Source organism: Sphaerodactylus townsendi, linkage group LG06, assembly GCF_021028975.2.
Source record: "Sphaerodactylus townsendi isolate TG3544 linkage group LG06, MPM_Stown_v2.3, whole genome shotgun sequence".
Taxonomy (NCBI): domain Eukaryota; kingdom Metazoa; phylum Chordata; class Lepidosauria; order Squamata; family Sphaerodactylidae; genus Sphaerodactylus; species Sphaerodactylus townsendi.
Genome location: NC_059430.1, coordinates 117,295,149 through 117,318,292, shown reverse-complemented (window position 1 = coordinate 117,318,292; position 23,144 = coordinate 117,295,149). Strand labels below are relative to the sequence as shown.

The window sequence follows — 23,144 nt, the reverse complement described above, 5'->3', positions numbered from 1 at the left end:
CCCCCCCCCCCCCCACCCCCCCCCCCCCCCACCCCCCCCCCCCCCCACCCCCCCCCCCCCCCACCCCCCCCCCCCCCCACCCCCCCCCCCCCCCACCCCCCCCCCCCCCCACCCCCCCCCCCCCCCACCCCCCCCCCCCCCCACCCCCCCCCCCCCCCACCCCCCCCCCCCCCCACCCCCCCCCCCCCCCACCCCCCCCCCCCCCCACCCCCCCCCCCCCCCACCCCCCCCCCCCCCCACCCCCCCCCCCCCCCACCCCCCCCCCCCCCCACCCCCCCCCCCCCCCACCCCCCCCCCCCCCCACCCCCCCCCCCCCCCACCACCCCCCCCCCCCACCCCCCCCCCCCCCCACCCCCCCCCCCCCCCACCACCCCCCCCCCCCACCCCCCCACCCCCCCCCCCCCCCCCCCACCCCCCCCCCCCGCCCACCCCCCCCCCCCCCCACCCCCCCCCCCCCCCCCCCCCCCCCCCCCCCCCACCAGCCACCCCCCCCCCACCCCCCCCCCCCCCCACCCCCCCCCCCCAAGGGGCTGATGGGAATTGTAGTCCAAAACATCTGGAGTGCCAAAGGTTCGCCACCACGGATCTAAACTCTTCTTCTTCGTCGTCATTTACAGGACCACATTGTCTCCCACAGATGATAGCAAGGTAGCTGCAGTGGTGGGATTCAGCCGGTTTTTCCCGGTTCGGGCGAACCGGTTGTTAAAAGCCCCCTCATTCCCCCTCCCCTGGCAGAGGGAGCGAGGGAGCTTTTGAGCTTTTAGTGCCTCGGAGCCCAGGGCAGGAGGACAGCCAAGCTAGGCAGCGCTGGGGAGCAGAGACATAGTGGGGCAAAATGGCGCCTGGGGCAAAATGGCGCCCCCCGCACCCCACTTACTTGAGCTGGTGGTGGTCCTGGGCAGCCTGGTGGGGCGGTGCCAAGGAGTGCCCAGTGGGCCTACAGCAGGCTGCCCCACCCCCTGCACCTCCATTGGAGGCAGGCGCAGGCTCCAATGGAGGTGGGGTGGTGCAGCCCGGCAGCAGTTTGCTGCAGGCCCGCTGGGCGCTCCTCAACTCAAGGGGCACCCAGCGGGCCTGTGGAAGGCTGCTGCCCCTCCCCCGCCCCCTATTGGAGGCCGCACTTCCTGGCTTAGTTCTCTCCGCCCGGACGTGGAGGTGAGGAAGGGCAGCGTGAGAAGGTGAGGGAGGGTGGCTGCCTGGGAGGGGGGCAAGGTGCCCAGCTGCTCCGGGGCTCTGAAAACCCCCTTGCTTCCCTGGGAGAGAACGCAACGGGGCTTTTAGTGCCCTGGAGCAACCGGGCGGCAAGGCGGAACCGGTTGTTAAAGTATTTGAATCCCACCACTGGGTGGCTGCCTGTTTGCATTCAACATTGTAAGAGATGATTTCTTTAAAAGGTCCGTATTACTTTAGGCAATGTTACTGTCCTGCCTCTTGGGGCAGCATTATTTAGGGGGGGAAATAGCTCCAGCCCGTTGGACAAGAAGATCTGCCCCAATTTGCCATTGGTCAGGATGATGAAGGCGGGGCTAGTGTGGGAGGTTATAAATCACCCAACTTCCTTCCTAGGGACTCTGCAAAGCAGGGGCTGCGTCGCTGTTTTGAACAAGAACAGTACGCCGGCTTTCCTGTCTTGGAACCGGGGTTGCCAACCTCCTGTTATCCCCCGGAGAGATCCTGCTTTTGCAGTTGAACTCGAGGAGACCAAGATCAGTTCCCCTGAAGAAAATGGCTGCTTTGGAGGATTGATGCTATAGCATTGTACCCTACGGAGGTCTTTCGCCACCCCAAACCCAACTCCCACCAGGCTGCACCTCCAAGCTCTTCTGGTATTTTCTGACCCAAAGCTGGCAACTCTACTAGTTGGGACGCTTTCGGAGAAAACGTCTGTCGGGAGTAAACTTGATGATGCTCGGGGCAAAGTTGCTTCTGAGTGAACACAATCAGCTTGCTAAGAATTCTGGACTTGGTGGGCAACCTTATGAGGGCAACCCCCCCCCCCCACCTCAATTCTCTGCCTGCAAAATGCTGATAGTAATACACCCAGATTTATTGTGAGAACCAGCAAAATCAGGATTGCAGAACAGATTGACAGCTTGGGTTGCATTGGGACCTAAAGCCAAATAAGTAAATAAAAAGTCACGGCGATGTTTTCTTGACATGAACCAGACTGGCCTCTCTTTTAATGAGAGATAGACAGAGGCAAGAAAATGATGCTCCTTTCAGGAAGAAAAAGAAAAGAAAAAGAAAACAGTAATCCCCAGCAGGTTTTATTGGGAGCAGATCTTCCTGAATTCAGAATAACTTTGCTTTAGGGTTGCTGCTTTATAGAATATTCACACACCCCGCCCGCCCCATTGCTCATAACCTCACTATTCCCAAAATAGCAGTTTGTCAAAAATAGGATGGCACTTGAGCAGTCAAAAAGATTGGATAAGAAGACAAGGAGTCACAGTAACAAGGATGGTAGATTTCAAGGTGGCAAATGGAAAGGGGAAGAGTTTTAACCCCTGCTTCAGCTGTGGTACGGTTCTGATTCCAAATCCCCTCCTCTGCTTTGAAATAAAGGTGTGACAAGACCAGATTTTCCCTAGCTGCACCCCTCCTTCAAGTTGCTCAAGGATTTTTAAAAACATAAATACCTTCCCCCCTAATAGGAACAGAAAGAGGCTTACAACCTGAGTATCTCCGATCCTAGGGGGCCGTGGCTCAGAGGCACAAGATCTGCACGGCACCAGATTCAACCCCTGGGATGTGAAAGGCCCTGACCAGGAGAACGGCTGCCAGTCTAAGCAGACAATATCGACATTGGCCCGTGTGGTACAGTGCTTAAGAGCAGGTGGACTCTAATCTGGAGAACTCCAGAAGAGCAGCGGACTTTTATCTGGTGAACCAGCTTTTGTTTCCCCTCTCCATCACAGGAAGCCTTCTGGGTGACCTTGGGCTAGTCACAGTTCTCTCAGAACTCTCTCAGCCTCACCTACCTCATAAGGCTGTGGTGGCAAACCTTTGGCACTCCAGATGTTATGGACTACAATTCCCATCAGCCCCTGCTGGGAATTGGAGTCCATAACATCTGGAGTGCCAAAGGTTCGCCACCACTGTCATAAGGTTTCTGTTGTGGGGAGAGGAAGGGAAGGAATTTGTAAGCGCCTTTGAGTCTCCTTACAGTTGAGAAAAGTGGGGTATAAATCCAAACTCTTCTTCTGGGGCCATGGAGAAATAAAAAAAGCCACACCAATCACAGGACGTGAAAAAAAAGGCCAACATCGATGGTGCAAAATAGGTAAAACATAGCTTATTACTCAGTTAAAATTCCCTACACTTTTCACCCATGAGGTTTCTTCAGGGGATGCTGTTAAACGCCATTGCTTCTTGAAGAAGAGAATAAGATCAGTAGCCATGTGCTGATCTGTGAAAAATCATTGTTATTAAAAGATTCCCCTGAAGAAACCTCTTGGGTGAAACACACAGGAAATTTTAACAGAGTAATAAAATATGTATTTACTTATTTAGCACCAACTGCCTTGCCCTTTTTAAATCTCCATCAACTTTGATGGGCCCAGAGCCTTGTTCAAGTCAACGGCAGTTCCATGTGTTCAAGGCAGCTTGTAAAAATACTGGCTTGGACAGATCCACAGTGTAAAAAGAGGCTTCGTGAGTTCCGTGTTCTTGTACCTACACACCCTGGGTTTTCGTACTGTGTTTCTTTAGGACATCAATTGACAAGCCGTGAGTAAGCAGACTCTTTGCCAGACAAAGATTGACAGCATCGGGCTCCCTACGATACCTGAGGCCACCCCACGAACCCCCCCCCCCCCGAAATGTTAACTAAGGACTTGTGGACCCACACATACAATCTCTGCGCCTGAAGCTTTGCAAGGCGATTCGCTTTTGCTTGGATAATCGGCGCTAACAATATGTAAGAAGCATGGGCTCAGGGGCAAAGTCTCTGCTGGTCATGCAGAAGGTCACAGGTTCTATTCCCAGCCTCTCCAGTAGAACAGGAATTTGGCAGCCAGTAGGGCGTGTGTTAACTGCTGTCAAGTCGCAGCTGACTGATGGCAACCCGATAGGGTTTTGAAGGTGAGAGACCAACAGAGGTAGTTTGCCATTGCCTACTTGGAGCCTGGTGCAAAATCTGAGTTTTGCTGCCCCCCGCCCCATGTTCGTTTGTGTTTTTTATATTTGTAGTGTTTTTTTTTCAGTTTTAAGCCTGCAGGGGGTGCAGTTTTTAGGCTAGCAACATCAAAATTTCAGAGTATCTTTAGGAGACTATCCTGATGATACCAGCCAGGTTTGGTGAAGTTTGGTTCATGGGGCCCAAAGTTATGGACTCTCAAAGGTGTAGCCCCCATCTCTATTAGCTCCCTTTAGAAACAATGCGGAAAGAGGCACCCCCTAAACACTGCAGGGAGCGCAGTGTTTAGGCCAGCAGCACTAAAGTTATGTAGTGCTGCTGGCCTAAACACTGCGCTCCCTGCAGGCCAAAAACTGAAAAACACTAAAAAATACAAAAAACAAACCTGAAATTTTTGCTGCCCCCCAGGCGTGCCCCCGGTGCAACGCGCACCCCCCAATCCCCTTGTAGCTACGCCTCTGGTGGTCTCCCATCTAAGCCCTAACCAGGGTCAACCCTGCTTAGCAGCTAAAATCTATCAGGCTAGCCTGGGCCGTCCAGGTCAGGGCACAACTCATGGGAAGTGATGTATAAGATCTGTACCTGGGACCTTGGAGAGAGACTTCCAGATAGTAATGATCACGATGGTTTCAAGATAGCAGTAATGACACCTGTTCTTGTTAAAGGAAGGGGCTGTAGCTCCAGCAGAGGATCTGCTTGGCATGCAAAAGATCCCAGGTTCAATCCCTGGCCACTGCAGTTTTAAAAGACTCCTGTGACGCATGCTTCAGACAACCTCTGCTTTGAGACCCTGGAGCTCCTCTGCCAGTTTCAGCAGACAAGACTGACAGAAGGGCTGGTCCAGCATAAGGCTGGACGAGTCTATTCATAGAATTGAAGGGCTAATGGCAACCCAAAGTCAAGCCTTGCCTTCCTTCCCAATTACTTGTGTACTTCCTGTCCCTACGCTACACCGATTGCTCATTTGAGCAGGGACAATGGGCACCGGGCACCGCGCCAGGGAAGCGCCAGAAACCAAGATTCTCCCTCCAGAGTCCGATTGCTGCTCTCAGTGGGGGAGTGGAAAGTGGGAACAGCACGGGTGGGTGCGCAGGAGGCACAACAAACCAAGCAGGAGGAGGGCTGATCTACCCCCTCCCCAAATACATTCACAGTTAATCCTGCCAGTGGGAAAAAAGAGGGTCAGGGAAATTATTTACTTCATTCATACCCCCCTTTTCTTCCCAAAGCACCTTGTGTGGTTCTCGTCTTTTAAAATTTATTTTATTTATTTGTTCAATTTATATACCGCCTCCCCCCCAAGGGGCTTGGGGCGGTTCACAACAATTAAATACATTAAAAACATGAACAGCTAAAACATTCCACCCTCACAAAGTTAAAAGAACCATGATTTGTTGATGGCGTCAGAAAGAAGTTATTCCCCCCTTCTCTTCTTTCCACAACAACTTTGCAAGGTAGGTTAGGCAGAGAGTTGCAATTGGCCTAAGGCAGTGATGGCAAACCTTTTTGAAACCGAGTGCCCAAACTGCAACCCAAAACCCACTTATTTATCGCAAAGTGCCAAAACGGCAATTTAACCTGAGTACTGAGGTTTTAGGGTTTTTTTAAATGGTTGGGTCCGAGCGTGCGTTACTTGGGAGTAAGCTTGGTGGTAGTTGTTGGCTTTACTTTGAAGCAACCATGCAACTCTTCGAACGGGTAAATCACGACCCTAGGAGGGTTTATTCGGAAGCAAGCCCCATTGCCAGCAACCGAGCTTACTCCCAGGTAAAGGATCGCACTTTAGTTCTTCCCATGAAAATCAGTGGGGTTTAACAGTACTTAACAGGGTTACCTATACTGCTTCCCCAAAACTAGGTCTTAGGTTTAATGCTAATAATCGAGCCCAGCGGCCCAGGCCAGCCTAGATGTGTGTGTGTGTGTGGGGGGGCGATTCCCCCCCACGTGATGAACTCTATTTGCGCGTGCCCACAGAGGGCTCTGAGTGCCACCTCTGGCACCCGTGCCATAGCTTTGCCATCACTGGCCTAAGGTCACTCAATGATCTTCTGTGGTAAAGCGGGGATTCAATCCTGGCCCGTTCCTTGTCTGACACTGAAACTTCTATCCCAAGGGTGTGAAACATGTGGTCAGGGGGCTGAATGCAGCCCCTTGAAGGGGTTAATCAGCCTGCGAGCCGGCTGAGGCACCACCACCTACCTTCCTTGTTCCTGATCTGACTTGGCAAGCCTGGCTCTGCAGGCCAGTTTGAGAGCAAGGGGGTTGCCTCAGCCGGCTTGCGGGACTGATAAGCCCCCTCAAGGCAGCCAACCCGTCCTGCAGAAAAGTTATGGCTTGCTGCTGATTGTGCAGGGACAGACACTCAAATGGGCAGGGTGAAAGAGTCCCAGCCGGTTTGTTGGTACCGTCTTTTCGCCTACGTCGACTGGACTGAGGCGGTCGTCCTCTGCTCGCATTACAAGAAGACAAAGCGTCACTGGAAAAGATGCTAGTGCTGGGAACTGTGCAAGGCAGCAAGGAAACAGGAAGACGGAACGAGAGATGGAGTCGCTCAGACAAGGAACTTCAATTTGCAAAACCTGAGCAAGGCTTTTAACAAGAGGACATTTGGGAGGTCACTGATTCAGAGGGCCACCATGAGTCAGAAACGGCCTGATGGCACTTAACATGCACATAGATTGGAATTTGCACCTCAATAGGGCAAGGGGCTCAGAGTTTGAGAATTTGCAACTCAATAGGGAGGGGGTTCAAAGTTTCCTGCCAACTGCAATGTGCCAAGGAGTAACACACTTAGTAGTAACTTCATATCACCGGGGTAACTTAATCTCCCTATTTAAGCGTGGCTGTGCTAGTTTTTTAATAGAGAATATTAAATACTTTCAGTTGCACTTTTTAAGACTTATCTTTTTTCAAAAAATAATATTTTTTATCCATTTTAGCTATTAGCTGCTTCTCTGTAAAGCCCAATAGCCTCTGATGCTCTTCTGTTAATCACTTTTTTCCTTTGACGATGTCTCGGGAATGAATGAAGCAGGTAATAGCTCCCTGATCTGTAAATAAAAAGCATTACTTGCCTTTCAAAATGCAACCGGAGTTCCTTAATCATCGGACTTAAGTGGCTCTGATCCTTAAAAGCTTCGAGAATAAGAAGACTGGAATCCTAAGGACACTTTCCCTGGGAGTAAGCCCCAATAAAGAACACAGAGCTGACTTCTGAGTAGATCTGCCTCTGTGGCTCCACAGTGAATGTAGCTAAGTACATCAAGATCTACTGAATTAAAGATTACTTCTGAGTAATTGTTGCCTCAGCTTCAACTGCATGGCCTATTTAGGATCTAGGAGTCGGCAGATGATTTTGTTTAGGATTGCAGTGGGAGGTTCCATGCTTTACAAGTGAGACACCCCCTCCCCCCCCAGAGAGACAGCGTGGTGCAGTGGTTAAGGGCAGGTGGACTCTAAATTTGGAGAATTGGGTTTGATTCCCCACTTCTTGGCATATGCGGTGGACTCTAATCTGGTGAACCTGGTTGTTTCCCTGCTCCTCCACATGAAGCCTGCTGGGTGACCTTGGGCCAGTCACAGTTCTCTCAGAGCTCTCTCAGCCCCACCTGCCTCACAAGGTGCCTGTTGTAGGGAGGGGAAGGGAAGGAGTTTGTCAGCTGCTTTGAGACTCCTTAAAGGTTGAGAAAACCAGGGTATACTTCTAAACTATTTTTCTTGTTGCTCTTATCAGTGCCCAGGTTCCACTGACAGCGTCTTTTGATAAAGCAAGATGTTGCCTCTGTGCATGCACAAAGTGTAATTCCACGACTTCACCACAGAGTAATCACAGACCGAATTACAAGGACAGGTATGGTTTCCAGACAGAGCACCTGCCTCTCTCCCTTCTCTATAGAAAATAGGAGATTATTGGGGGCGGGGGCGGGGGGAGTTGAGGCTCAGTCATTGGCCCTGCCAACAGCGTGATGGAGTCGGTAGCGACCAAGGCGGGAGGGAGCCCCCCCCTCAAAATCTCTGCTTGTCACAGAACTTTCCGCGTGACCTTGAGCCAGCGGGCCCTACCTCTCCGGGTTGTCGTGAAGTGGAAACCGCCCCCCCCCGCCCAACAAGGCACATCAAGAAAGGCCACCGCGGGGAGGGGTGGGGGTCAGAGCCCTCCTGACCATGTGCAGAAACATTCCTGCGACACGGCCCCTGCTTTCCAGGAGCCAAGGGCGCCGGGCGAGAGCTGGGGCTGAGCCACTGCAGAGACCAGAGAGTGACGCATCCCCGCCCCCCCAAGCCGACTTACTGTTCCCGGCGCTCCATTGGGGCGGGGGTGTCCCAGGTAGCCCCCTCCCCTGGCCTGGCACCCCCGGGGGCCCGGCGGCTCCCCTCCCCTCCCTTCCCCTCCGGCTGCTGCAATGCATCAAGTCTGGCGGCGCCCTCCCCCCTCCGCCTGGCGCACGCTTCGCTCCCTTCCCCGCCGCCCTCTCCGCCAAGCCCGGCTCTGCCGCAGCGGTGCGCGCCGCCAGAGGGGTGGGGGGGAAGCCGGCCGAGGCCACGACCACAGGGGCCGGGCGCAGCAGCATCCCCGGCCCGGGCAGGGGGCCCCTCGGAGCCTCGCCCTCCGCCCTGCAGCCCCCCGCCTCCTCCGGGAGCCGGCAAAGCTCGCTCCGTCCCAAGCGCAGCCCGGATCGCACCCTCCCGCGTCCCGGGCGGGCGCTTCCCCGCGGGGGCGCCGGGCTCCTCCTCGCGCGCTTTGCCAATCGGCTTTTTGCTGACGGGTCCGGATTTCCAGCCGCCCCCCCCCCCCCCCCCGCCGTTTCTAACGTGCCCTCCGCGGAGGCGATGCTGCTGATGCCGAAGTGAAGCCGAGCCCACGAGACCTCCCGGGGACGGCGCCGGGCCCTTGGGGGGACGCGCGGCGCGCCGCTTGGCCCCGGGTCCCAGTGGCGGGTCGTTCCGCGGGACCCGGACGCCGGGAGAAGGGCGCCCGCGCCCCAGTTCGCCCCGCTCTCTCCGGGCCCACCCCAACTTTTATGGAGCCTCCCGCCGGCCGCCTCTCCTGCTTCTCCGCGCTCTCTCCGTCCCAGCGCCGCAGCGGGGCGAACGGGCCTCCGGCCGCGGGCCCCGGAGCGCCACCTGCCGCCGCAGGTCGCCCCCGGGCCGGGAGGGATCCGCTCTCCGAGGCAGGGCCGGCCGCATCCGGCTGGGACATTCCAAGGCGCCCGGGACTGGCGCTATAAATACCCTCCCTGGCAGCTTCTTCCCCGGGATCGTCTGTCTGCTGACCGCAGGAGGGGGGGGGGGCACCGCCGAGGGGACAGAGGATCGTGAGCAGCGGGGCTTCGCCAGGCCGGAGAGGGGCGCGCACCCTTGAACCGAACCCCCCCAGCATGGCCCTCTTGCACCCCGCTCGCCTCCTGGCCTGCCTTACCTTAGGTGAGTCCCGCACAAAACGGAGGGAGGGTTGGGAAGTGCCGAGTGGGACCTCTGGGTGGGTCGGGGGGGAGGGGGGGGACAGCCGCCCCCCGGTTTGGACAGAGCTGGTGGAAAGGGAGCAGGGGGAGAAAAAGACTCCGGCCTGTGCTGACGCTTCTTTCGGCTTCTTCTGGCCTGCCTCTATCCTCCCTTCCATGGCCTGGGGAAAAAAAATCCACTTTATTGTTGCTGCCCGGGATTTGAACTCGGGACAGAGTGCAGGGCCCCTCCCAGGAGAGCCAAGGTTTCCCCTTGGGGGCATGCAGACGGGGCCTGCTGGGAGGCTTCAGCTCTCCAGCCTTCTCCACTCAGTTTTGGGGGCGCTGAGGAAAAAGGCCCAGATTCTGCTGTTGGCTTTCTCCTTAGTTCGTTCTGGGACCCCACAAATGTGGTCTTCCCTTCGTTCTTTAGGGTTTGCCCAGGGGGGCCTAGGACTCAACAGAGCGCAGTTTGCAGAGTCCCTTATCTCTTTGGATTGGGGGGAGGAGAGGGGTGGGACGTCTACCACCACCCATTCCCACACCTTCTGTAATCCATGCCTGGGTTTCCTTTTTGCTCTCAGTGGGGGTCAAGGATTTAGTAATAACATCTTCCTGTATTGCAACCCTGCAAGGCGAATCCCAGAGGAGAATCCCTGGAGTAGATGGAAAGTTGTATGAGAAAAGGTGGCTCTGATGATTGAATCCTTTAGGAGGAGAAAGAGGCCGATTTCAGCCCTCAGCCAAGTGGGGTGTGTCGCTTTCCTCAGGCCAGAGTGCTGATTTTGGTGGAGTGAAGGATTAGAGTGTCTGACTAGAATCTGGGGGATACAGGATCGAATCCCCACTCTGCCGAGGAAGCTGGTTGTTGGGTGACCGTGTGCCAATCGTGCACTTGGCCTAACCTACCCCGCAGGGTTGTTGTGAGCATAATATGCAGGAGATCAAAGCTGCTTGGGGTCCCCATTGGATGGAAGGGTAGGGTGCAAACAAGTAAATAAAAGGAGGCAGACGGTTGTAACTCCTACGAAATCTTTGGGGGACAGCATCATTCCCAAGCCCAGGAGGAAATACTCACTGGTACACCAACTTTGCTGTCTATAGTAATGAGTACTGTGGACTAGCCTGTGTTCAGTTCAGTCAGGAGTCAGGACTTTCAAATAAACAGGAGTTGGTCTCAAGCTTATATAGTCACCTGCCATTGATTTTGACTCGCCATAGGTGAATAGACTAATGGCTGTTTGCAAGGTTACCTTATCCAAAGGATCTCGGGGCTTCCCTGATGGAAGAAATCCATTCTCCACATACTGGAAAATACATTATGGATTTGCCTGAGTGTTGAATCTAAGTTGGCTGTGGTTGTGTGTTTTGCCACGCCAAATGGTGCCTATAAATTGAAATTGTGCATATGAGTGTGTGTGTTATATAACAATTTCCCCAGGTGGTCGTTTTTGACTTGTGGGCTCTTATTAAGATACTCAACACATCTCTCTCTTTTTGGGAAGTGGGTTTTTTTTAATGTTCAGGGAACACTTTGGAAATGGCTTGAAATTTCTCTAGCGTGCACTACGTAAGCTAGTGGGAAATACAGAGTAATTTTAAAAACACCTCGTCTTTCATAATCCAGCCTTGATTCATTGGCCTTAGTGTCACGGAGTCAGGTTGTTTGAGAACGAGGCCTCAAAGGCAGAGGTGGGATCCAGCAGGTTCTCACAGGTTCCCGAGAGTAGGTTACTAATTATTTCGGTGTGCCGAGAGGGGGTTACCAATTGGCGATTTTGCCACGTGATTTTTGCCTTAGTTACGCCCCTCCTCTCAGCAGTAGCGCGCAGAACTTGAAGCAGTCTAGCAGGAGGTGCACCGGCGTGCGTGGCAGCCTGCGCCTGTGTGCGTTCGTTTCCTGCCCAAGGGCCGGCGCAGCGGCTGCGTCCTTGCCACAGCCCCGCCCAGGAATGCCACGCCCCCGAATGTCCGGCCACGCCCCCGTCGTGCCCCGCCCAGCCCCATTGGCGCTACGCCACAGTTTGAATCCCACCACCATGGGAACCTGTTACTAAAATTTTTGGATCCCACCAATGCTCAAAGGGGGTGTTTTTGAGTGTGAAGAGGGCTTTTTTCCTTTGCCACCAAACAGGTGACACTCAACGGCCCTTCTAGAGATTTCTGGTCCTTGCGTCGCCCTCTAGTGCACACATCAAGTACAGGCTGAGGGGAGCCATTGAGTGGGAGATCAGCATGGGAAAGTTCCATCCCTTGCCAGAACTACAAGCAAACCTCTTTGCAAGTTCCTTTAAAGCAGGGGCCTTCAAACTATGGCCCTCCAGATGTTCAGGAACGACAATTCCCATCAGCCCTGCTACTTGGCCATGCTAGCAGAGGCTGATGGGAATGGTAGTTCCTGAACATCTGGAGGACCATAGTTTGAAGACCTCTGCTTTAAAGGCTTAAATGATGGGACAAGGATATTTTCCATAAATGCATTGCAAACCCTAAATAAAATAAAAGGCAAAATTGAACAGTTTTCAGCTTTATGGGAAGTCGTTTATTTATATCCTGCTTTTCTCCCCAGTGGGGACACAGAGTCATGCAATGTCATTTTCTCCATGCTACATTTTATCCACCCAACAACAGGCCTGCGAGGTAGGTGAGATTGACAGCAACTGGCCCAAGGTCATACGGAGAGCTTCCGTGGCAAAATGGATTTGAACCAAGGTGTCCCAAAACACTCTAACCTTGTCACCATTTGGAGAATTTGAGCCTCTATAGTCAGTCCCATAAACCATTTTTCATGGGTTACCTCAAATGTTTAGTCCTGGGGTGTCCAACTCCAGCGCTTCAGATGTTCGTGGACTACAATTCCCATCAGCCCCTGTTGATGGCCATGCCAGCAGGGGCTGATGGGTCTTCTAGTCCATGAACATCTGAAGTGCCAAAATTGGACACCTCTGGTTTTGTCACTAGTACCGCATAGAAGTTACATATTTTAAAGTTTTTCATCCACATATTAGGAATTATACAGACTCCTTTCACACTGCCAGTATTTCACCAATGGCCTCCTCTTAACGTGTCACGGTTTTGAATCCTTCGGCTTCGTGTCACTTTACAAAGTAAAGGGGGGGCGGTAGCTGGCTGCTCAGCTTTGCTTGCTACAGAACATCTCAGATCTTAAGTTAAAGAGGTGGGACTTGAGATAAAATTTAACTCAAATGTGTTTTAAAAAGGGACAATTTAATATGCCCTTGTGATGTGAGAGGTGGTAGCCATGGGCTTAGAGATGTTTGTTTTTAACTGGTCAGATTTAGGAGAAGTCACTATTTGGCTGTGAACTAAATGGAGCCTCCATATCCAGAGGCAGTATACCAGTGAATTCTCAGTAGTGGAAACAAACAACAAGGGAGTACTGCTGCTTTCATGGTGTTCTCCTAAACTTCTCTCGAGCATGATCTGGCTACACGCTGTTGGAAACCGAATCCTGGGCTAGAAAGCCAGATACAGCAAGACTCTCGTGTTTTTCATACAACATTGCCAGGGCAGAATGCACACGGCCTTCTCACTTGTTTGATGGGGTTTCCACACCATTGTAGCCTCCCTTGTGGGTAGAAAGCTTTCTTCTTGTGGTGTCTTATTTATTGATTTGCTTCATTTATACCCTTGTCTTTCCCCCCAGTGTGGACCCAAAGTGGTGTACATCGTTCTCTCTCTTCCATCTAATCTTCAAAACAACTAACCTGAGAGGTAGGATAGACAGAGAGAGAGAGAGAGAGAGAGAGAGAAAGAAAGAGAAAGAAAGAGAAAAAAGAAAGAAAGAGAATGACTGACAGGCCTCACGTCCCCCAGCAAACTTCCATGGTAGAGAAGGGATTTGAACCTGCTTCTCCCTAGTCTGACACTCTAATCATGACACCTCATTGGCTCTCTAGCTTTCCATTTGCAGACACATTGGAACGTTCCAAAAAGCAATCTCTTATGAGTGCATAAGCATATTCCAGCTGGGCTGAACGGTTCCTGGATTGTGAAGGACTGCTTTGTAAAGGGGGCAATCAGTAATCAGTTAGAGAATATTGGAAAAAACTTTCCCTGCAACTCAAATCTTTTTCAACCACCACTCCTAAACTCAGGAATTGGAAGCGGAAGTTACTCTAAACTCTGCACATGTTCAGAGGTCCTTTTTTCTTTCATACTTAATAGGCCCTGAGGTTTTACCGCGACTCATATTAATGAATTAGCTTTACTTATATTCTATGTTCCTTGGCAGGCTTTAAGGCTGATTACAGAATTGGGGGAAAAACCCACAAAGCCATAAAAAAGCAACTATCAGAAGACAAAACATTGTGAAAGAGGCAAAACAAACAAGGGAATAAGTACAATAAACAAGGCAATTAACTACAACCCTATTCCCTTTATGAATGTTCCCTTTTGGCCCATGCAACTGACTCCTTCAGACTAATTTTTAAAAGGTGTTTGGGATTAATCAAACCCAAAATGTTACCATGGATGTTGTGGAACACCTTGTACTGTGCTCTAAGCAAATTACATACCAAATGATCTACACACGCACGCACGCACGCACACGCACGCACACTCAGACCTACGTAACTAGATATTTGTATTACGTGTGGTCCTCTCTAATCGGTCCCTTGTCTCTGATGTGCAGTTTGACTATGGAACAAACAGCCCCATCTATTCTGCAAGATGGGATGTTTCTTTTGGGGGCGTTGCTCCATTGGGGTGTAATGATTTTATTAGAAACTGGGAGGCCTGGGTTCAAATTCCTGGACTGCCACAACTTTGCTGGGTAGCCTTGCGCTGGCTTCTCTCTCTGCTTCGCCTGCCTCACAGGTTTGTTGTGTGGATTAAAATGGAGACGGCTGCTTGGAGCGCCTTGGAGGAAGGGTTTGAGTCGACCTCCATGGTTGTAAATGTGATTTCTCAAGCAGCCGGTCCACTATTGATGCAGAACATATTTTTTTGAAACGATATCTGTTGTCAATTATTATCCTGAATCTGCCCCCCCCCCCCAAGAGATTCACATGTGCTGCAATTTTATTTATTGCAGCCACAATACTGGGTTTATATTATTTATTTATTCATGTATCTACCCCACCTTTCTCTCAAATGGGGACCCAACTACCCATCATTCCTCTTTCTGTCATGATCAGCCCCTGTTTAATCCTTCCTCGTCTCCTGTCCAGGATGTGGGAACCTTTTTCTTCTTATTCCCTTTCCCTGCTGTGCTTATGTTTTTCCACTTTGCTGCTCAGGTAATGCCTGAGCAGCTCATTAGACACCTCCTATTGTAGCTCTGTCAGTAGTGTGGAATGTAGCTTGTTTTGACCACAGGGGAGGGAGGTTTCTTTATCTCTGGACCATGGGACTGGAGGGGTGCCATACCCCCTTAGAAACTGGTAGCTAGGAGTGGAGTGACATGACATGGGGGTGATGAGGGATATAATGGTGATTGTATTGCTGGTTATGCTTAGTTCTGGCAATAGAAGTCTAAATGCTTATTCTTGATGCTTTTTTCATAATAAAGAAATCAACTGAATACAGAGTCTTATTGAACAGCCCAGGGACATGATACTTTCATCCATTCTGCCCTCACAACAATCCTGTGAGGTAGGATCGGTTGAGAGCATGTGATTGGCTGTAGCTCATCCGGCAAGCTTCCAGGGCAGGGCAGGGCATGGCAGGGCAGAGTTTTGAACTGAGGTCTCCCAGGTCTTAGTCAGACAGTGTAGCTACTACGTTGCTCTCATTTCCAGTTAAAGGGCTCAGGTAGCAGGTGAAGTGAAGTAGCTCCAACTGAGCCTTTAAAGGTCTGCTTCCACTCACAATAGACATTACTGATGTGCAATAGCTCCAACTGAGCCTTGAGGGTCTGCTGCCACTCACAATAGATAATACTGAAGTGCAATAGCTCCAACTGAGCCTTGAGGGTCTGCTGCCACTCACAATAGACAATACTGATGCGAAATAGCTCCAACTGAGCCTTTAAGGGTCTACTGCCTGCCAGCCAGACAATACTGAAGTGCAATATTCCAACTGAGCCTTTAAGGGTCTACTGCCACTCACAATAGATAATACTGATGTGAAATAGCTCCAAATGAGCCTTGAGGGTCTGCTGCCACTCACAATAGACAATACTGAAGTGCAATAGCTCCAACTGAGCCTTTAAGGGTCTGCTGCCACTCACAATAGATAATACTGATGTGAAATAGCTCCAACTGAACCTTGAGGGTCTGCTTCCACTCACAATAGATAATACTGATGTGAAATAGCTCCAACTGAGCCACTCACAGTAGAAAATACTGATGTGAAATAGCTCCAACTGAGCCTTTGAGCATCTGCTGCCACCAAGGGTCTATCAACTTATGGCCTGCCAAAACTGAATGGTCCCCAATGGCCCTGTGTGGTGACTTGCCAAAGGCCAAGTAAACTTTGTCCAAATGTCGGAAGAGTCTCACTAGTCCAACACTGACTTGCACAGTGGCAGAGAGGCCCACAAACAAGCTCCTGGATGTAAAAGTCTGCTGGCGCTCGCTTCAACTGGTGCTGAAAGGTACACTGCCTCTGACCATGGAGGTTCCATGCAGCCGGCATAACTGATAGCCATTGAGGGACTGATCCTCTACCTGTGTCTCTGATCTGTTTCGCAGCGGTAGGCTCAAGGTCATGTAGAGCGGGTTCTTGCTTATTTATGTTTCTCTCAGTGCGTACTGCTCCCCAATTTACCTATTAATATGGATGATTCTGATCTGTTTAAAGCCATCTGAGCTATGAAGCCAGACCTAGTTAAAGACTTTGAATTGAGACCATGGAGAACAGCAGCCAGGTCGAGTACTGACCAAGGCAGACTAATCACTTAACTCTGTGTAAGGCATCTTCATGTGCTTCTGCCAGAGGCGTAGCTCCAAGGGGGCTTGGGCGGTGTGTGCGTGTGATGCACTGGGCGCGTGCCCCTGTAGGGGCGTGGCAAGGGCGTGGTGGGGACGGGGGCGGGACGGGCGGGGGTGAAGGATGCACCAGTGCATTGAGTGCTTTCCCCCCTTGCTACGCCTCTGGCTTCTGCCCCTGTTGTCTACCACACTGCAGTGGCTATAGCTGGGCAATTGTGGACCAGTCCCTGTTGCTTGGTCCAACCTAACTTACAGGGTTGTTGGGAGGATAAAATGAGGAAAGAGAAAACCACATACCTGTTCCTGAGCTACTTGGCAGAAGAGCAAGGCAGAACTACACCACTCTGAAATGTGTTGCAACCCCAACAGTCACGACCAAATCCAACTCGTCACGCTATTGACCTTTCGCTCTCTTGCGTGCTGAAATATTTAGCTATGCGTTTTCTGTTTAAAAGGAGAAATAGCGCGTCATGACTGCCGCGAGAACGTCGTCCAGGTACATCATTACCTTCTGCTTACAGTCGGAGTCATTCAGCGGGGAGGCTCTGCTTTTCCGATGCTGCTTGAACGCTAATGGTCAGCCCATTTCGGGTCATTAAATTTTCACAGCTTTGGCAAGAGCCGGCTAGGGAGGCCTGGCCAAATTGAAGCTCTCCTCCCACTCCGGAGCTTGACTGTGGGATGCAGGGATCCTTCCCAAAACCCATCCATTCTCAAAGCCACCGGAACCTCATTGGCCCTGTTTGAAGGGCCTCTCAGGTTTGGAAATGTAACAGGGCGGTGGCTCCCAAAACGCCTTTGCTCCATGGCTTTAAAAAAGTAATAAATCCTAATTCGGCAGGGAACGTGACGGATTTTCACATGGCAAGCTGGCAAAGATGTACCGAAGTGGCAAGCTCTCACGGTCTATCCATCAGTGTTAAGCTGAGAATATTTTAGCATTTCCTGCCTCGCATCCCATCCTTACATCACCTTCCCTTCTTCTACCTGATTTTTCAGAATGGCATAATTACCTTGGCCGAATATACCAGCCGAATATACCGAAAATATATATACCGAATATACAAGTAGCTTTGGTCTTTGCTTTTAGACCTTCCTGAAGGGGGAGGTATAAGGTTGCCAGCTTCTAAGTTGAGAAATACTTCTGATAGTGGTGGTTAATTTTATATTCAGATAGGATTATTGGCTCAGCCTCTGCCAAAGGCAGGGAGCGGTTCTTATATCACAGGATTGCCACCAGCCCCTGCCAGCATGGTCAATTGGCCATGCTGGCAGGGGCTGATGGGAATTGTAGTCCATAACATCTGGAGTGCCAAAGGTTCGCCACCACGGACCTAGAGATTTGGGGGTTGGAACCTGGGGAGGGGATGGGAGGGACCTCAGCAGGGTTTAATGCCCTAGAGTTAATTCTCTGAAGCAGCCATTTTATCCAGACCTTGGTTGTCTGGACAGCAATGATCATAGCAGGAGATCTCCAGGTGCTACCTGGAGGTTGGCAACCCAGCAATGTGTTTGGTCACTGTGAGAATACAGGAAGCTGTGCTAAAATGGCACACTTGTCTGATCCAGCAGTGCTCTGATATTCCTATAAATCCCCATCCCCATCTTCAGGGGACATATTTGAGCTGTTATCTCTTTGCGCAGGGATTTTTCAGATGGTAAATATAGGGGCTGAGGGTTTCCGAATGGAAATAATCACCTCTGTCCAGGAAGCCTTTTCCAGCCACGTCTGATGTTTTGAAACTGCCCACGGTAAGGTGATGGTGAGGGAAAGCACTTCGTACGTTCTCAAGGGCATGGTCTCCTTCTCCTCAATTTTGGGAGCGCAAAGTGGCTAGACGCAGCCACAATCTGTCGATTGTTTTTCCGTTCAAGTCGCTTCTCACAGGAGTTAGAACGGGAGTGAAACCACATCCCCCTGAACAATTAATTGTAGATGGATTTATTTCTTTTTTTTTTAGCTAGCAGCACGAGCTCCTGGAAACCTCCGTTTTGAGGGTATGGGTGCAAATTGTGCTGTTCTGAGACATCCTCCCCCTGATAGGGTCAGGAGGCAATTAATTGGAACCAAATTATCCCAGCGAAGTAGAGCAAGGTTTGTTTACCCATCTTTTCCCTCCAGGAACACTGGAAGGTGCGATGACCTTTCAGAGTCAATCACTGGTGCTCCACAGAGACGTAGCTCGTGTTCAGTAGCAATTTTCCGTTATCTCCTCTCCAGGGAAGGGAATTAGGGACCTTCTAGCCAAACAAGCTTTCCAGAGAGAGGGAGAGAGAGGGAGAGAGAGAGAGAGAGAGAGAGAGAGAGAGAGAGCAATAGTGTTTTGCCAAAATGCTCACAAGGAGCCAGTTCTGGCGATTTGAAGGAACAATCCCACAAGAAGTTGCCTTCTCCCAAGTCAGACCCTTTGTGAGGCCAGTATTGCCTGCTCTGGCTGTTAGCAGCTCTTTAGAGGGGTCTCAGAGATCTTCCACACCACCTACCCTCTGATCCTTCTAACTGGAGGTCGAACCTTGGACCCTCTGCATGCAAGACAGGTTCTCCGTCACTGAATCATAAACCCTCCTCTGTCACTTGTCAGAGATGATAATACTTACATCCAGGGCTCTTCTACAAATTGGGCTGGCCAAACAGCTGTATCATGAAGAAGAACTGCTGAGTGGGGTGAGCCAGTATGGTGTAGTGGTTAAGGGCAGGTGGGTTCTAATCTGGGGAACCAGGTTTGCTCTCCACTCCTCCACATGAGCGGTGGAGTCTTATCTGGTGAATCAGATTTGTTTCCCCAGTCCTACATTCTTGCTGGGTGACCTTGGGCTAGTCACAGTTCTTCCGAACTCTCTAAACCCCAACTACTTCACAAGGTTTCTGTTGTGGGGAGAGGAGGGGAAAGGAGCTTGTAAGCCACCTTGAGTCTCCTTGCAGGAGAGAAAGGTGGGGTATAAATCCAAACTCCTCCTCCTCCTCCTCCTCCTCCTCCTCCTTTATTATTATTATTTATTTTATTTTCTAAGCTTTTATTTTTTAAGCTTTTATACCGCCCCATCCCCGGAGGGCTCTGGGTGGTGTACAGCAGAGGGAAAACAATATAAGTAGTTAAAACATTTAAAAGCAGCGACAACCATAAAAACGTTCCTAATAAATATAATAAATTACAGTAAAATAGATGGCGTTCAATAGTCTACTATTGTAATTCCCTCCCCTCCCCCAAAAGGGGGGGAAAGGCGTCCAGTATTCTAATCTAAAAATTCCCTCCCCCCTCCAAAAGGGAGGAATGGCGAGTCTGAGATGACAGTTGGCCCAGGTGTCAGGGCCCGGCCCAGATGTCAGGGCCGGGCCAAGGGCGGGGGCACCATCAACGGCCGGTTCCTCCAAAGGCCCAGTGGAACAGCTCCGTCTTACAGGCCCTGCGGAACTCACCAAGGTCCCGCAGGGCCCGGACAGCTGGAGGGAGAGCGTTCCACCAGGCCTCCTCCTCCTCCTCCTCCTCCTCCTCCTCCTCCTTCTTCTTCTTCTTGGCACTTTTCTCAAAGTACTGACCCTGCTTAGCCTTTGAAATCTGACGTATGCAAGCTGTAGCATGGTGCCATCCCTCCGGAAAAAGCACTTTGGGTGACTTTTCTCAGGCGAAAACAGCAGGGCATGGAGGAGTTAAAGCTCCCCATCCCTGCCACACACCATTCTTTTCCTTGCCAAAGCAACCCAGGCAGCTCAATTTTCAGAAGGGGAAAATTCAACATGTGAAAGAGTAACCGAACCCTCAGTTGTACTAACACAGCCCACACAAGAGTCTAAGCTGTTTTTGTGCTTGCTTCGAGCTTATCTGTTGCTCACGTAATGTGAAATCCAAACCAGAGTTGCACATTTTCTTCCACTGCTGAGAATATTTTTGTTCCCTAAATCAAGATGAAACGGTTATAGATGTGTTTTGCATGCTTTTTGGGGGAGGGGAGAGAGGAAGGTCATACATTTAATATGAGTTAACTGTCCTGAAATAGCTCCCCAAATGATATAAATATAATAATTCTAACATGCCTGAAATAATTCTGATACCTGCAGACTTGGGGGAAAGTATTGTGGGAATTGGAAACACAGGATCCTTCCGCACATGCAGAATAATGGACTTTCAAACTGCTTTTAATGCTCTTTGAAGCTGTGCGGAATAGCAAAATCCCCTTGCAAACAGTTGTGAAAGTGGTTTGAAAACACATTATTCTGTGTGTGCGGAAGGGGCCACAGAGTTAGAAGACACGCTATGGTACAGTGGCTGGCATGTCAGAGTAAAACCTGGGCTCAAATCCCCACAGCCCACAAAGTTCACAGGCTGATGTTCAGCCAGTGATTCTTTCTCAGCAAGGCTTTGCAGGGGTGTTGTGTAGATGAAATGTGGGAGAGAAGAATTGCATGTTCTAAATCAAACTCCTGGGTAGGATAAAAATGCAGTAGATCTCTTTCAGAATTAAGAAATCCAGAAATGCAATTGGGCCCATCACAAGTCAGGTCCCCATGTTGTACAAAATACTTTCTCTGTAGTGAAATGCGTGAACTAATGAAGATATTGGTTTCTGTTCATGGGCAGAGTGCCTTGGCTTCAAACTCAGTTAACATATGTGCTTTTTGGGGGGTGGGGGGTGGGCATATGGTTAAGTGGCAGAACATCTGATTGGCATGGAAAAGGTACCAGGTTCAATCCCTAGGACCTCCTGTTAAAGGGATCAAGTAGAGATGATGTGAAAGACCTCTGTCTAGGACCCTAAACAGCAGAGGCGTATCTAGGCAGACTGGAGCCTGGGGACACAGCCTGAATTTGGTGCCCCCCACCCCATTTGGGCAGCCACCCTCCCCCACCACGACCAAACAATGATTTTTTGCACCAGCTCACAAAACATCTCCCACCCCCAGCAAAGTTATCGTCCCTCAAAGGTGTAGCCCCCATCTCCTATTAGCTCCCATTGGAAACAATGGGGGATGGGGGCACCCCTTTTGGGAGTCCATAACTTTGGACCCCCGGAACCAAACCTCACCTAACTTGGGTGGTATCATCAGGAGAGTCTCCTGAAAAGTCCCGGAAATTTTGGTGCTTCTAGCCTAAAAACTGTGCCCCCTGCAGGCCGAAAATGGAAAAAAACATTTAAAAACAAAAAAACAAATGAACCTGAAATTTTTCACCCTCCAGTAGGGGGCACCTGGGGACATAAGGTACCCCATGTCCTTAGGCAAATACGCCACTGCTGAACAGAAGCTGCCAATCTGACTAGACAGTACTGACCTTGATAGATCAAGGATCTGGTGGCATCAGTACAAGGTGGCTTCATATGCGTTCATCTGTCAAACAAATGGATTGTCCTCTGGGGAGGTTGTTTTTTGAGTCCTGTCTGGGATGATTCACAGGAGACAGTTTGTATATGCTTGCCAATCAGAGCTTGAAGGTCAGTGATAGACGAGTGCACATGTGCAGACAGGCCTTTCCTACGGCACCCGAGCAGGTTTAAGTTCTGGAAACAAAACACGGTGCCTCCGCATTGTGTACGATTCCGTGACAAGACAGACCTGAGATGCATTGGAGTTGGCTTCTTCTTCTGGATTTTGTGAGCCTGCGGAACACTCTGAAGTTGCCGGGTTTCCAGTTTTCATAGAATATTTTATAGCAGTTGTAAGTAATATTGGAACTGGGTGTGCGATTGGGACGTGTGTGGCATTTGGTCAGTCCTCTGGTCAGTTGCAGTGGGTGGAAAGCTGGTGTGAGAGAGCTTGGTAAAACAGAACAGAAGTAGGGGAGAAAACGATTTGAAGTATAGGGTGGGATCAAGAACTAAAGTGTAGAAATCTGTGATGGTCCAACTAGAACTTCTCCGGTTTCTATTCTAAAACAGGGTGTAGTGCGGGTTTTTTTGGATAATTTATTCCCTGTGTCACTGAGGACTAGAAACTTGCTTGTTTGGCAGATGTGTGAGATTCTCAGGATTCTATAGAAATGACAGGATTTCCCATTACAATCACAGGTTAGGAAGGGGGAGACTCCTGAACCAGCTAATGTCCACAAAAGTTGCCGTTCCACTCATTTGCACATACACCTATCAGTTCCCTCTGACCATCTTCAGTTCCAACTTCCATAACATTTCTTTACCTACCAGGGTACCCAAAGACAATTCTGACTCATTCCTGGTTGTAAACGGAGCTTTTCAGGGTGATCAATGCCCTCGTAGGTTGGCGACCACCGAGCGCAGGTGCTCGCGCAGGTGCTCGCGCAGGTGGGCTCATGTTCAGAGGTGGGATCCAGCAGGTTCTCACCAGTTCCCGAGAGTGGGTTACTAATTATTTGTGTGTGCCGAGAGGGGGTTACTAATTGAGTCTGCTTTTCCATTAGAAATTCCATTAGGTCCAAAAATCATAAAGTCCTGTTGTTTCCTATGTGGCTGGTTAGCGAAGGTAGAAAATGGGATAATTCTCCCTGTTGGGCTGTTTTAAAAACATGTTTCAGAAATATGGTAAAGTTCCTTGTTTAAGGAAAGTATCCTTCTTTTGATTTCTAGAAACAAAATTAAGTATTTGAAAGTATTAAGTATTTGACAGGCAGTCAGAGGAGAAGCAGTTGTTTCTGTTGGCAGTAGACGATAGGACTTGTTATAATGAGTTTAAAGATACCAGCTGGAAATTAGGAACTTTTTTTT

At 50.6% G+C, this 23,144-nt stretch overlaps 2 protein-coding genes across 2 annotated transcripts in view; both read left to right on the top strand.

Annotated features, from left to right (window-relative positions):
- Positions 1–852: 852 nt before the first annotated feature.
- On the top strand, positions 853–9,500 carry LOC125435453 (translation initiation factor IF-2-like). Its single transcript, XM_048501653.1, has 3 exons — positions 853–1,178; positions 8,344–8,904; positions 8,987–9,500. Exons 1-3 carry the CDS (start codon positions 853–855, stop codon positions 9,498–9,500), a joined length of 1,401 nt encoding a protein of 466 aa, XP_048357610.1.
- The window catches only part of SCN1B (sodium voltage-gated channel beta subunit 1), a 49,618-nt gene continuing 35,041 nt past the window's right edge, over positions 8,568–23,144 (top strand). The window contains exon 1 of the mRNA XM_048501953.1: positions 8,568–9,562. Within this exon, the coding sequence (XP_048357910.1) occupies positions 9,517–9,562 (46 nt within the window). The 5' untranslated portion in view covers positions 8,568–9,516. The remainder of the gene's footprint in view (positions 9,563–23,144) is intronic.